We start from the raw sequence: 15,400 nt of genomic DNA, 5'->3' as shown, positions 1-15,400 counted from the left end.
CACTTGTTTATTTATTAATTTTTTTTTTGTTGCCAAAATCATGTTAAAAAAACTGTGGTCCATTGTGTTTATATTGATGCTCAGGCAGTTCATCGAGTTCACATGACAGTTTTTCAGTCAAACTGACGTCTTCTAAAACTCATTATGTCATTAATTACCTGAAAATTAACCTAAATATTTAGCTTAAATTTAGGAGAGCATCGTATTTCGACATCAATCACTAGTCTCAAATCTTCACCACAAGAAAAGTCGTTACAGCAGCACCTTTTCTGCCTATCCAGTCATGTTAAACCAATGTGCTGATTAAAATTGTCTGGTTAAAGAGTTGAGACTTCTGCCGAGAGTAACTAGTCCAGTTAATCCAATGTCTGGTTAAAAGGGGTTTAGCTCAGAGGGAGTCTACTGTATACATAGGAGAAGACACTATGTCACTAAGGTATCTAAGGAAGCTAAAATTAACAATAACAAATTAAAGTAGATGAGTTTGTTGCTCGGTTGTTAGTGCAACGGATTAGGAAGTCATGATAGTCGAGGGTTGAGATGATAGTGCCTCTTAATTTTATCAGTACAGTTTACCGTTGTATTCTCTCTCATTCTTTTGCTATTTACTAGAGGCTATCAACCTCTTAATAAAATCCACTTTTCTTAACATGAGACTTGGGAAAAAGAAAGCAACTATTTTCAACTATTTTGTATTAACATCTTAATTAAAAATTAAAACAATTAACAATAACTCTAAAATAATCTTTAATATTACGTTTCTTATAGCATTAAAACTAGAATCTCAGTCTATCGAATAAAATTTACAAAAATAAATATAACGACAACGACAAAAGTTTATTTCAGGAATGAAAAATACAGAATAATAATTTTGAAAATAATCAAATTCAAGTAATGTTAATAATTTACAAGAAATTAGTTTTTACATGGTCTTAGGTGGATGGTGTTCATGAGTAGATCATCCCTGATGCTGAGGCGTGAGCCAACAACAGATGAGCTGCCTGTTGTGTCTCTAGCAGCACTGTGGTTTCCTTCATCCAATCTGATGACACAGCCTTGGCTCCACCTTTCAGTAGATTCATGTACTTCAGAGCTTGGTCGAAATCTCCTCGATCTACGTAATACCTATAAACAATTATTAGGTACTAATTAAATACCAAGCAGAAACAGACCAACTCAAATATTGAGTGGCTCAAAAAGAAATAATAGCCCATGACATCCAATAGGGTTACCTCTAACCAAGAATGTGGAACAATATTTGCTTTGCCCAATATTCGGTGTAACTGACAATGTTACATAAAAACTCAAGATTTTTATGTAAAGTAGACACTTGATAATCCAGCAAAGCAAATTGGACGCAGTGCTTGCCTACATTAATTAACACCCTCTAAAAATTTGCTGTTGCCCTGAGGGTATCAAAACACCAGTAATAACAGAAAAATTAAAAAACTATTTTATAATAGGCAACAGGCCAACTTCAGTTTTCAATTGTGATTTACTGTATCTGATTGCATGGGGATGGAAAATGTTTTAAAAATATAAAACAAAATGTAGTGTTTTATTATCTTATGATACAGATACAGTACAGAAATATTTACTGTAAATCATCAGGGTACTCTTAAACCTGTTGTTTGCACCCAGAAGGCTTACTCAATGTAAAAAACTTCTTGGACTGATGCCGGGTTAAAATTCATCATAAAGGTTGTTGACAAGCTTATGGGAGAAAGTATGTGTCAGATTGCTGATACAGTTTATTTCAAGTAAAATTGGATGAGTAGGTACAAAATCAATACAAGTTGTCTGCAACCTACAAAAGGATCTTTTCCACCTATAGGCTATTTAAGGGGAGTCGCTACTGAAAAATTACCAATTTTGTAAAAAACATGACTTTTTTTATCTTGTTCTATGGATTGTTAGGTTTCAGAAAAACATAACATTTGGTATAATATATATTTTTATCACTGTGAAAAAAATATTTGAAGTGACGCGTGCACACCTCTTTTGAGGGCATCAACTAGGCCTAGTATAAACTTCAACCACTGTTTTCCGCGACTTTAAAATTTTTTTTTTTTTTTATATATAAGTTCTTATAACTTGTTAACTATTACAGCTATATGAATGAAATTTTTACCACACATTGTGTAGGTATACTATAAATCAACTTTCTGTGCATGGATATTGTAATTGGCTAAATAAAAGTACATGAAAAATACCCTCGCCGCAGCAAACCTGCAGACTTAGCGAATTTCCATTTGCCTGATTGGATTTACACTAAAATGTCTCCTTAAAAATATCACATTTATTCCCTATTTAAACAGAATCAGTTAAATGAGTACTTAGGTTTGCTGCAACAGGGAGGGTAAAAACGTTTTGTTTTTTTTATGTTAATGTTAAAAGGTACTGTAGTTTAGTAAGAAATTAATGTATTTTCCAAATTTGATCAAAATATGTTCATAAACAAGCAAACTACAACAGTTGACTTATTCTCCATAAGAATAACATGGGAATTTAAAATTAACATTTTTTTGAATTTTCTCCGTAACAATTAGGCGCATCATAACGCTTCAATATACTAAATTATTTGTTTTTTTCAGCTCTACAAAATGGTTTAGAAAGAAATTGTGAAATTTTGCGTTTTTAGGGTCAAAAATGGGAAAAACCTATTTTTACCCCATAAACCCCCGTTAACATGGTCCGATCATGCTGGTTTGCGAACTCATTCAAGTTTATCCCGCCTTACACCTTCAAACCAAATTTTATCAAAATCGGACAACAATTACTCAAGTTATCGTGCGGATGGACACATATCTAATATATAAAATTCTCGTGTCACAGTGTTTGTCTGCAAACTCCTCCGGAACGACTTCACCGATCGTTATGAAATTTGGTGTGTAAATTCTGTAGGTATGCGAATCGGACGTAAACTATTTCCCGTTTCGAAATTCTTAAAAGGGCTCCGCCCCAGTGGCTCTGGAGTTTCCCATGTTAACCTTATGAGAAATGGAATTAATGAATCTTAACAGCTGTTTCAATTAAACAAGTTGGTTCTGTTCTATGATGTTCAATAGCATTAAAGTTACAAGGATTACCAACAGGGTGCAGCACTATTATTTCTTTTACATTTATGACAACAGCTAATTTGCAACCAAAAGGTGAGTGAGCGTAGCGAACGAACTTCAACCTGGAGGCGAGTTAGCGTAGCGAACGAGCTAACCTGAAGGCAAGTGAGCGCAGCGAACGAGCTCCAACCTAAAGGTGAGTGAGCGTAGCGAACGAGCTCCAACCCAAAGGTGAGTGAGCGTAGCGAACGAACTTCAACCAGGACGTGATTGAGCGATGCGAACGAGATCATCTTGAAAATTAAACGTAACGGTACTTTCTTTCCATCGGTCTGTCTTAGGGGAAACCTATAACTTAGGCGATACGAAGTTCGCCGGGTCAGCTAGTATATATATAAAAATTTGAACGAATGGTGTTTTTGGCCTCTTGGGACATCAAAATGAAAAAGTAAATCGGTCCCGGGCCTAGGTCTTACCATGAGACCTACAGTAATAGCTACTTCCCTATAGGGAAATTCGCTAAACATGTATACAAATTTATTACCTATAAATTTTTCTAAAACTTATTTTTGAAGCCATAACTTATAAACTAGTTGAGAAAATAACATGAGTATGCACAGAAAGTTTGTGCTTTCTTTGCTCTTTAAAATGAGATATCAAACAATAAAATTGGTTTAGTAGTTAAATAGTTATAGGAAATTTTAAAACCCCCATTTTTTCCCCGCCAAAAAACTTTAAAAACTCCAAAAAGTATGTAAACATTTTTTTTTTTCTTACTTTAACAGCAGTAAATATTTTTCTAAGACTAAATGTACTTAAAAAAGTATATATGATAATCTTTTAAGGGATTTTGTTAAAAATCGCTAGTTTCAGTAGCGACTCCCACCAGTAGGCTACTTAAAAAATATTATTATTTTCTAATAATTTAGACCAATGATCGTCTCTGGCAATCGACGCAACATTCATGAGCATATCACTTGGTCTCTTTTTTTGAAGAGGTATGGCACCCTCTTGCATTGTCCCGTCCACATAGGCTAAGGAACTGTGCGTAAAGCGTATCCAGCAAAGCAAGGGGTGAGCCGGCACAGTACAAGGGTGATCTGTACTGTACTGATAAAAAGTAGCGGCAGTGACCAGGGTCCGAACCCACAACATCAGTGCCTGTGACGCTACCGACTGAGCCACCAACTCACCGATTGTACCATGATTGTTTCCGACAAACGCAGCAACACTTGTAAGCAAATCTAGCAGTCTCTGTGATATTGTGATTGTCTCTCACCGACCCGATTTCATACATTAAAAGAGAGCAAATGTAATGCTATCAATTACATGGTGTAAACTAATTTTTGAAAGTGAAATTTCAGGGTTTTCCTGGAATTTTTAAGTTTTTCCATGATCTCACAGGAATGTCTAGCTATAAACTATAACCAGTTCAAGGCCTACAGCTTAAGTTTACAATGTGGCCCTTAACCCTTCAAGTCGTTTTGACGTACGTGATACGTCTGTACTGCTCCGCCCGCTGCTGCGTTTTGACGTATTGCGTACGTTCTCAGACGTTCCGTCCGATGCTGCTACCTATCGGGGAAATCCGCAAACATCTGGACGCGATCGATATTGCAGTACGTTGAGGGATAGTAGGGCTACATGAAACTACAGAAATACCCGGTTTTAGAAACTTTTCGTTGCCTTTGGTGACGAATGTTTACAGGCGTTTGAGCAGAAGAATTTCACTCGTGTCGTCTTGGTTACGTCGTTGTTTGTTTGTTTACGTATTTAGATGTTTTCTGATATTATTGAGTAAATTCCGATTAAGATATTATTTTTAAATGTTTTATTATAGTTTCTAGTAGTTTTGTGGAGCAGAAAAGTTTTTATTTCAGTGGATAGTGATTGAATTGTAGTGTAAGTTCTCTGTTATGGTATGGCTCGTAGTAGTGAAATAGATCGTTGGCTGCTGTCGGAATTTGTTGACGATGTACAGAGTGATGAAGATGATATAGATTTTGCACAGTTACAAGGTGATAATCCCGAAGATGAAAATCCAGAAAGTGACAATGATTTAGCGATAGTTACACCTAATGTTCCTGTTAGTGAGTTTGGTGGTGGTGAGCCTAGGCCTAGCCCTACTCCTTCACCAACGCCTCTTTCACCTAGGCCTATGTCACCCCCCCAACCAATGGAATTGGACAATGTTGAAATGACAATTGAGGATGTAGTGGCTGGTGCGGGAGGTGACAATCCTCTCTCTGCTAGACGTAGGCCTACTGAAAATGTACCACAAATGATTTGGGAATCCGTTGAGAATTATGTACCTCAAAAGGAAAATTTTATTGGTATGGGTGAGGTAGGTCCCAAAATAAATTATGAAAATGAGTTAGATATTTTTAAATATTTCTTTGATGACACAATCATGGACCTTATTGTCCATAGTACAAATACCTATGCGGAGCAGCAGCAAAGGAAGCAGGGAATGATATTCCATCAGTTTTCTCGTACATGGAAGAGGGTCCCTGTTACCAAAAATGAACTGTATGTTTATTTTGGCCTAGTGATGCTTATGGGTGATACCAAAGGCCTAGTCTTAGAGCCTACTACTCAAAAAATGGTTTGTTACGTACTGATGTGTATCCAAGTACAATGCCGTTGGAGCGGTTTCAGCTCATTTCCAAGTGCTTGCATTTTTGCGATGAGACAAAACTCAGTGAGTACAATGGACAGAAAGGTTTGTTTAAAATTTTTTCTATCATTGATCATTTAAATAATAAGTTTCAGGCAGCATATGGCCTTTCCCAGAATATTTCAATTGATGAATCGTTAACTTTGTGGAAAGGTCGCTTGGGGTTCAAACAGTATTTGCCGCTGAAGGCAGCTCAGTTTGGGATTAAGTCTTTTGAGATTTGTGAGTCTTCTTCGGGGTATACCTGGTCATTTCTTATATACACAGGTAAAAGCATGGTTTTTGACAATCCTATTGTCCCACCAAAGTCAAACAAATCTACTGCAATTGTTTTATCTCTCATGGCGCCTCTTCTCGATAAGGGTTTTACGCTCTGGATGGACAATTGGTACAATTCACCGGAACTTTCAAAGTTATTGAAAGAAAGGAAAACTGACACTTGTGGCACCATGAAACTGACCAGGAAGTGTGTACCTGATGAAGTAAAAAGTCAAAAGTTGGATAAGGGTGAAATAGTTGTATTGCATAGCGAAGATGTCATGATCATGAAATGGCGCGATAAACGAGTCGTCTCTCTTATTTCAACCTTCCATTCCCATGAAATGGGAGTGAAAACTAGCAAGAGTGGTAAGCAAGAAATTAAGCCAGTTTTGGTACTTGACTATAATAAACAAATGGGAGGGGTTGACTTGAGGGATCAAATGCTACACAGTTATCAGCTTGAAAGAAAGAGGGGGCAGAAATGGTATATACAAATTTTCAAAAGACTGCTAAATGTTACTGTTTTGAATTCCTATCTTATTTGGAAATGTACCAACCAAAAAAGTGAGCATTTTGCCTTCAGATTAGAACTGGTAAAAATGTTATTTGAAACTTATGGATCCCAAGTGCAGAGAAATGTAAGTGGTAGACCATCAATCAAACCCAAACCAGCTCGGCTAACCGAAAGACATTTCCTGTACCTCATTCCACCTACTGCAAACAAAGTGAATGCTCAAAGAAGATGTTGTGTGTGTTCCAAGAGAGGAATTAGAAGGGACACTAGGTACTGGTGCCCAAAATGTGAAGCTGGACTATGTTTGGGAGAATGTTTCGAAGATTACCACGCCAAACTCAACTTTTAAGGTATGAAAAACTTTTAGAACTGTCCTAGACTTTTAATGTAGGGCCTATTATATATTTTTTTAAAGCCAGTAATTTGCTGTTTAATTTGGTAAAAGAATTGTTAAAATATAATTATAAATAACAAAGTTATATGCGTTTATTGTTTATTGTGTTCCGTGCCTGCTGGAAAGCCTAAAAAACCCACGCAGCAGGGTTGGTTTTTATTAAAAAAACTCGCGCGTTGAAGGGTTAAGTAAAAAAAAAAAAAATTAGAGATCCCTGTTCTATAACATGCAAAATTACTGTGTTTTTAAAGCAATAAATATGTACATAGGAAATATTGAAATATTTTTTTTAGCTTAAGTTGATAAAAACTTGTTACTTTACTTTCAGAGAACATAATAAGTACACTAAATACTGTAATTTCTAATTACAAAAAAATCTAAAATTTTATGGGAAATGGGAGCGTTAAATAAGAGATGTTCAATCATTGGAGGTTAACATGAAAGCGGCTATAATAAGGTTCAAGTGGTCTTGGACAAGTACTCATTGAGTTCACTATTGTAATCCTTTATCTTTATATAAATAACTATAAATAACAAATACACCTAACTACATTTTTATGCTTTTATAAAAAAATTTACTATCCAAAAAATTAAAATGACAAATATTTTTTCAGATATTGATTTAACATAACTAGCTGTTACCCACGGGCTTCAACCCGTTTAACTTCCTAAGTATTAATGAAATTATTGATTGGTTAAGTTAAGCTGAAATAAACAAAACAGAATACAGTAATACAAACAGATAATAATTAGTAGAGCTGAGGTATTTTTAACATTAGGTATATGGAAAGTTCCCTTTAGAAAGGATTTATGACCTTAAAGTTTATGAAATAATGGATAGTTTTACAAAAGGTTTCTCGTCATGACGAACATTTTATGTATATGGTTTATGGGGGTGTAACTTGTAGTTTTCTCAAAAGTTCATGGGTACTTTTGGCTTTATATGTAGACTAGCTGTACCCGCTTTGCCCCGTTTATCTTTATAAGTGAGCTCGTTCGCATAGCTCAATCACGTCCTGGTTGAAGTTCGTTCGCTACGCTCACTCACCTTTTGGTTGCAAATTAGCTGTTGTCATTAATGTAAAACAAATAATAGTGCTGCACCCTGTTGGTAATCCTTGTAACTTCAATGCTATTGAACATCATAGAACAGAACCAACTTGTTTAATTGAAACAGCTGTTAAGATTCATTAATTCCATTTAAACATGAGTACACACAAGGTTAACATGGGAAACTCCAGAGCCACTGGTGCGGAGCCCGAGAGTCCGATCAGAATAAAAACAGCTTAGTTTTCCTATTTAATGCCTAAAGAATCAGTGTACCAAATTTCAGCCTCCTAGGTAAATGGGAAGTAAGAGAATTAGTGATGAGTGAGTGAGTGAGTCAGTCAGTCAGTGAGGGCTTTGCCTTTTATATATATAGATTGCTTACCGAGCTCGTTGCAAGATGTCGTAGTTGTTGAGTGACGATGGATCAAAGGGTTCATTGTTGAGTTCGCTGGAAGGGATGGGTTCTGAAGCTCTGATGACCAGCATGCTCTGCAGCCAAGCCACCAACAACTTGGGTAGAGAGGCACCTCCCTCGGGCACACCTGCTACTCTCCAGGCACACTGCTCCACCTGTAACACAAAAGCATGCTCTGTAGCCAAGCAGCCAACAGCTTGGGAAGAGAGGCTTCCCTCCGGCACACCTGCTACTCTCCAGGCACACTGCTCCACCTGTAATACAAAAGCATGCTCTGTAGCCAAGCAGCCAACAGCTTGGGAAGAGAGGCTTCCCTCCGGCACACCTGCTACTCTCCAGGCACACTGCTCCACCTGTAACACAAAAGCATGCTCTGTAGCCAAGCAGCCAACAACTTGTGTTGAGTGGTGACTCCCTCCAGCACACCTGCTACTCTACAGGCACACTGCTCCACCTGTAACACAAAAGCATGCTCTGTAGCCAAGCAGCCAACAGCTTGGGAAGAGAGGCTTCCCTCCGGCACACCTGCTACTCTCCAGGCACACTGCTCCACCTGTAACACAAAAGCATGCTCTGTAGCCAAGCAGCCAACAGCTTGGGAAGAGAGGCTTCCCTCCGGCACACCTGCTACTCTCCAGGCACACTGCTCCACCTTTAACACAAAAGCATGCTCTGTAGCCAAGCAGCCAACAGCTTGGGAAGAGAGGCTTCCCTCCGGCACACCTGCTACTCTCCAGGCACACTGCTCCACCTGTAACACAAAAGCATGCTCTGTAGCCAAGCAGCCAACAGCTTGGGAAGAGAGGCTTCCCTCCGGCACACCTGCTACTCTCCAGGCACACTGCTCCACCTGTAACACAAAAGCATGCTCTGTAGCCAAGCAGCCAACAGCTTGGGAAGAGAGGCTTCCCTCCGGCACACCTGCTACTCTCCAGGCACACTGCTCCACCTGTAACACAAAAGCATGCTCTGTAGCCAAGCAGCCAACAGCTTGGGAAGAGAGGCTTCCCTCCGGCACACCTGCTACTCTCCAGGCACACTGCTCCACCTGTAACACAAAAGCATGCTCTGTAGCCAAGCAGCCAACAGCTTGGGAAGAGAGGCTTCCCTCCGGCACACCTGCTACTCTCCAGGCACACTGCTCCACCTGTAACACAAAAGCATGCTCTGTAGCCAAGCAGCCAACAGCTTGGGAAGAGAGGCTTCCCTCCGGCACACCTGCTACTCTCCAGGCACACTGCTCCACCTGTAACACAAAAGCATGCTCTGTAGCCAAGCAGCCAACAGCTTGGGAAGAGAGGCTTCCCTCCGGCACACCTGCTACTCTCCAGGCACACTGCTCCACCTGTAACACAAAAGCATGCTCTGTAGCCAAGCAGCCAACAGCTTGGGAAGAGAGGCTTCCCTCCGGCACACCTGCTACTCTCCAGGCACACTGCTCCATCTGTAACACAATGGCATGCTCTGGAACCAAGCAGCCAACAACTTGTGTAGAGAGGCACCTCTCTCTCTCTACTACTCATCTTGGTAACTAACTTTTAATTGTGTTTATTAATAACTTAACATTGTCACATTAAAAAAAATTAATTCAAAGAAATTAATTCACCGTCGTTTGTGTCTTGTAAATATTTTATTTGATCTTAAAGACTAGATCTTCTTTTTATTTACAAGTGTCATTGTGTTCAAATACGTATGTTATTCATTGCGATTCATGTCAAATACAACATTCAGTTATGATTAATGCAATAACTGAAAATGGTTTGAACATGTTAATTACCATTATTTAATAGTCTATTGTATTTCAATACACTTTCCTATTCAATAGTTTATTAGATTTTACGTATCTGGAAAGCCTCAATCCTACTTTATCCCGGTCAATCGGGAGTTGAGTATCACAGGTAGTGGTTGCTACCACAGAAAACCAAGAAGTTTTGAGATGACAAATAACCAAACAAACATTCCCCTTTCCCAACCAATGGTACTTGCAGCGTTTTAACTGGCTGCCACTGCCCTTCCACGGGCCCACCGCATACCAAAGCAACTGGACTTCCCCTTTCCCCACCCCCTGCGTTGTTTGTAACGAGGGCGCTGACCCCTCACGCCGCAAACAACCCTTACTGAACACGTAAAAAAAGTCGTATTAGTATTTGAGATACTTCCTCCTGGCCAAAAATCAAACGATTTAAAACTCCAAAACTAACAAATATAGCTAGAATCTAACTGAGTGGAAGTTATTTCCAGTAGCCTAATTTTTAAAAGCTAACAAATATAATACAAGTTAGCCAAAAAAACTAACGAATATCACTATTCGTTAGAATTTCTATTCGTTATTCCCAAGTATGTCCACCAGTAACACAATGGTATGCTCTGTAGCCAACAACTTGTGTTAAGGGGCAACTACCTCCAGCACACTTGCCACTCTCCAGGCACACTGCTCCACCTGTAATACAATGGCATGCTCTGTAGCCAAGCATCCTACAACTTGGGTAGAGAGGCACCACACCTGCTACTCTCCAGGCACACTGTTCCACAATGGTGTAGCCAAGCAGCCAACAACTTGGGTTGAGCTACTTAAATCAGTAGGTATTTGAAAATGTTACAAAATCAGGTAAAAATGTCAAACGTGAATTTCCTGTTATGTATGAGAAGGGAAATCCTTTCTTGTCTTGTCTCGAACTAAAAATCCAATCTTGTACATCCTTAGAATATATGAGTTTAAGAATTATTACTCCAATTGTACATCTTAAATAGCTTAATTGGCTATAACTATTGTTTCCCTACCTTTAAGAAGCGCTCCCTAAGAGAATCCTCAGAATAGACTCCTCTCTTTACAGCTACGGAGGGGATTGTTGCCAACACCGTCTCTACCAAGTCATCTCCCTTGGCTAGAACATTGCATTAACAGGTTCAGTAACAGCTGTCTGTACTTATATATTTTGTATATTTTTTTTTTTTTTTTTTTTTGTAGAGGGGTTTTGCAGAAATTTTTCTGTTTATGAAGGATATGTTCACAAAAATCCTTAAAATCAAACTTAGAACCAAAAATTCTTGCAAAATAAAGCATTTGAAATTAATGACCGAAAATATATATATATAGTTCTCACAAAAAATTCAAAATACAGTAGAACTCCTCATATCCGACCTCGGCATAACCGACTCCTTGGGATATCCGACTTAAAGTGGCCAATCATGGGTGTTAAGATATCCACATCGGTGTTGCCGTGATCGCGGAAGACGATTACAGATGTTGCTATGACTGCAAGATATCCTCATGGGTGTTGCCGCAATTATGGGAGGCAATTACAGATAGATTGACAGATTGCTGTGACCGCAAATTATACTACTCTCGATATCCGGCCTTTTGGACGTTCCGACCATTGCACGGTCTTGTCACGGTCGGATACGAGGGGTTCTACTTTTCCACAAATTCAACAAATAAAAAAATAATATTGTATACAACCAGAATATCCACAAGAATAAGGACATATTCACAGCACAGCTAAATTATATTTTCTTCTATACTTTTTTATGAGCACAAGACAGAAAAAAACATCAACTCAAACACACTACTCTAAATGGTGAAAATTTACTGAAATGACAAGAAAAGTATAAAAAAATACTAGTGGTATGTGGTACACAAAATTTAAGGTCGCTAAGGTTCAGTGCCATACAATATTTAGTACATCCGTTCTTAAGCTATTTTAAAAAGGTTAATTATCTCAAATGTAGACTCTATTCCTGAGTAAGGACCCATACTTTTTTAAGCTAGGTTTACTAGCATGTATAAGTGGTGCCACTAAATCACGCCAGTTTTAGTGTCATGCCACTAGAGGTTTACATACAAAAGTGAGTGTTCTAGTCTTGCCAGTGTTAATTGATTTTGATGGAGAAACTTGATTTGATGCACAGAAATAATTTTGTAGTTGTTGTTTGATTATATTTAAAACGTCGTTTTATATTATATGGTAAATGTATAACATTATATGTTATGTATTAATATATCTATATATATAATACGTGAAGCCATTTTTTGTTAACGCAACTCCTCCCTTATTTATGGACCGATTTAAACTTTTAAGGTGTCAAAAGATTCGTCTTAATATGTAGTTTTGCTTATTAGTTTTGTTGGTTTTAGATTTTTTAAACTCCTACTCTTAAGGGCGTGAGACCCTCTCAAAGGTCAGGTTTTTTCCATAAGAAATACATAGAACAAACTTAAAAACAAAAAACAGCTGTTTATAAAAAGAAACTCATTAGCTTTTTGGGAGTAAATATTAATGTTTGTAATATTGAGTAGGTTAAGACAAGTTAAACAGTTAATCAGTTTTGTTGGAGGGACAGAAAATGCCTCAAGTTCAAAGAAGAAATATTGAAAACGGGAGGAGGAAACAAAAAATAATAAGATATCTTATGTGAATGAGGAGAGTAGAAAAAGAGAGGTCTGCTCTAAAAGATACCCATCCAGATACACATTCACTTGGTGGAATGAATAATATTTGCCAGTTCTGCTATGCAACTTACTTTGGAAATGAAAAAATATACGAAGCACATTCATAGTGTTGTCAAGATGGTAAAGTAAACTTGCCAATGTCAGATAAAATAAATGCATGCGAGAAATGTTAACTTCTGACACTGACAGATCTCAAAACATTTAGTACTGTACAAACAATAATAATGCCTTGACTATGATAAGTTCAAGTAGTAAGATTATACCAAATCTTGGCGGACCTTATGTTACGTAAATGGATTGTTTACTTCTAGGTTTATGTTGCCAGTTCCTCAGACAAACTTATACAAAGTTTTTTGACTGAATTCACCAACACAATCCAGACATTTCAAGTCAAAAATAAGAAGTTTCAAAAAGTAATTTGCTATTGAAAGTATTAGTGGCAATATTAGAACAAGCATGAGTGAAGTAATTAGTGTTTATGTATTCAACGATAGATTATTTACGGTCAAGTTTATTTTTATGATTCAGGAGAGGAAAATAACATACGCTGTTCAAAAAGAGACAATGGAAATTGTTATCCAAATCTTATAGCTACAAGAGTTAGTTATCCAACCCATTTTGACAAATGAATCCATACTTTCAAAACTTTGGGACAGGTATTAAGAAAAACTCCACTGAACAACACGAGAACTGAGAACGATCTGATGCGGGGCATATAATGTGACTGACAGACATCACGTTAAAATACCAACTTTCAATAGTGTTGCTGCTTTAACCTATTCAAAGCAGATTATGGCTGTCCAGTTGGTAACCCAGAGTTTGTAAGTAAAAAATGGAGCAAATTAAATTGTCGATATATCGCCCCACTTTTCAGGATTCTCTACGGAGAAAATTTGTTCGATTAAGGGGATGTCGCAAAGCAAATAAATAAAATGACCCAACTTAAATTATTTAACACAGTTTATCAATAAGGCAACCAACAGTTTTTTCAATTGTCAATGCTGGAAAAACTTTGTTGCAACATGTTAACTCGAATTGAAGCAGACCGTTTAGCATTCATTAGAAGTTATCTGTTAAAACCGAGAGCAGAAATAATGTAGGTGAACCTTGACAAGGCAAATAGAGATATTTAAAATTAGTTTCTAACAAGTGTTTAAACAACTCTAATGAAACATACATAGCATCAGACTATAGGAAACGTAATATAAAATTGGACAAAAACTTAAATTACTTGGGTTGAAGTTTCTTCTAGGGTACAAAGTTTGAAAATCTAAACTATGCACAGCTAAGACAATATATTCAAGGCACGGACAGCGAGGGACAGTCACCGTAAGTTTGTATGTAACCAGAATTACTCGAATTTAAGCATAACGTTTTCCACGGCGTTATGTTTCATACTATGCGGCTCGTTGAGCCGCACGGGTTCTCTAGTAAAATTTGCATTATATGGTCTGTTTCTGCCATGACACCGTAACAAACACTTCACTTCTATGAATTTAATTTGTTATATAAACTTTTAGAATGATATATACTCTTATCATTACTGAAAACCACGTTTATAACAGAGATCCGGCTAGTGAATACAAGTGACACGGGAGCTAGATATCCGTCACTAGCACTGGCGCTGTGGTTTACACGGGCCACAGGAACTGACGCGGCAGTACAGATGGCAGATCACCACTACTGACGCCACTAATATATGTTTCAACATATATTAGTGGTGTCACTCCTGATGGAGCGCCACTGCACCACTCCACTAATAATGGCGCGTCATTTAGGGTTTAAACGGTACATTTTTGGCGCCACTTTCAAGCCAGAAAAAGTGGCGCCACTGCTACATGCTAGTGTAAACCTAGCATATCAACGGAGCACTTACTACACAAAATTAAATTAAATTAACTCTATGTTGTGTACTTCAATAAGTGGGATTTGAGAAGGATTCAGTGCAAATGCTTCGCACAGGTCAGCTAGTAAAATGGATTTTAGACACTAGCACATTCTGTGACTGGCTCACACAACTACGTTCTTTTTAATACAACTGGTCCAATTTGTAATACAACTAGATGGGATGTGTACTTCAGTATCTAATAATAAATGGTTATATCCAGCTGCTGAGGCATGAATTATGTTTTGGAGATATTAAGAGATCTAGCACATTTTGATTAAACATGATTTTCATTATCTGTGGTCTCCCTTCTCCCCAACTAATCACGATAATCAAAGGTCTACTGTAGCTCCTTATAATAATTTGGCTAAACCGAAAAATCCTGCTAATCTGAAGAGTGTTTGTTTTCAATAAGTTTGGATAAGCCAAACTGAATTAGGCCTATAGTTTTTAAGAATATTTTTAAAAAATAAGTTTTTTCTGTGCTAACCTGAAGCATTGACAATAGCCTGGATGTTATCCTTGAGAGGTGTAACATCTCCTGCTCCATGTTTGAGACTGTCATACAAAGCCTCTGCAGCACTCCACAATGCTTGAGACGTCTGGGCCTTTTGATCCTGCAGTGCCCTCTCTGAACAACAAAAAAAAACACTGTTATCCTCCTCCATGTTTGAGACTGTCATACAAAGCCTCTG

The 15,400-nt window shown here is 37.8% G+C and overlaps 1 protein-coding gene across 1 annotated transcript; it reads right to left on the bottom strand.

The window, feature by feature from the left end:
- Positions 1-812: 812 nt before the first annotated feature.
- LOC128994542 (MICOS complex subunit Mic60-like) lies at positions 813-15,373 on the bottom strand. The gene is made up of 4 exons (XM_054419167.1): positions 15,196-15,373; positions 11,152-11,255; positions 8,338-8,525; positions 813-1,125 (listed from the first exon to the last, which is right to left on the bottom strand). The coding sequence occupies exons 1-4, from the start codon at positions 15,371-15,373 to the stop codon at positions 948-950; spliced, it is 648 nt and encodes a 215-aa protein (XP_054275142.1). The 3' UTR covers positions 813-947.
- Between the last annotated feature and the right edge of the window lie 27 nt (positions 15,374-15,400).

The sequence above is a fragment of the Macrosteles quadrilineatus genome, unplaced genomic scaffold (assembly GCF_028750875.1).
Source record: "Macrosteles quadrilineatus isolate MER2022 unplaced genomic scaffold, UCM_ALF_1.0 Scaffold_1__1_contigs__length_201487025, whole genome shotgun sequence".
Lineage (NCBI taxonomy): Eukaryota > Metazoa > Arthropoda > Insecta > Hemiptera > Cicadellidae > Macrosteles > Macrosteles quadrilineatus.
This window is presented reverse-complemented; position numbering and strand designations above follow the sequence as displayed.

Coding starts and splice junctions, on each gene's coding strand:
- LOC128994542 (XM_054419167.1), bottom strand. CDS start 15,373: ATGGAGGAGGATAACAGTGTTTTTTTTTGTTGTTCAGAGAGGGCACTG. Junction 11,256..15,195: donor GGCTATTGTCAATGCTTCAG/GTTAGCACAGAA, acceptor GCAATGTTCTAG/CCAAGGGAGATGACTTGGTA. Junction 8,526..11,151: donor TTAGGGAGCGCTTCTTAAAG/GTAGGGAAACAA, acceptor TTTGTGTTACAG/GTGGAGCAGTGTGCCTGGAG.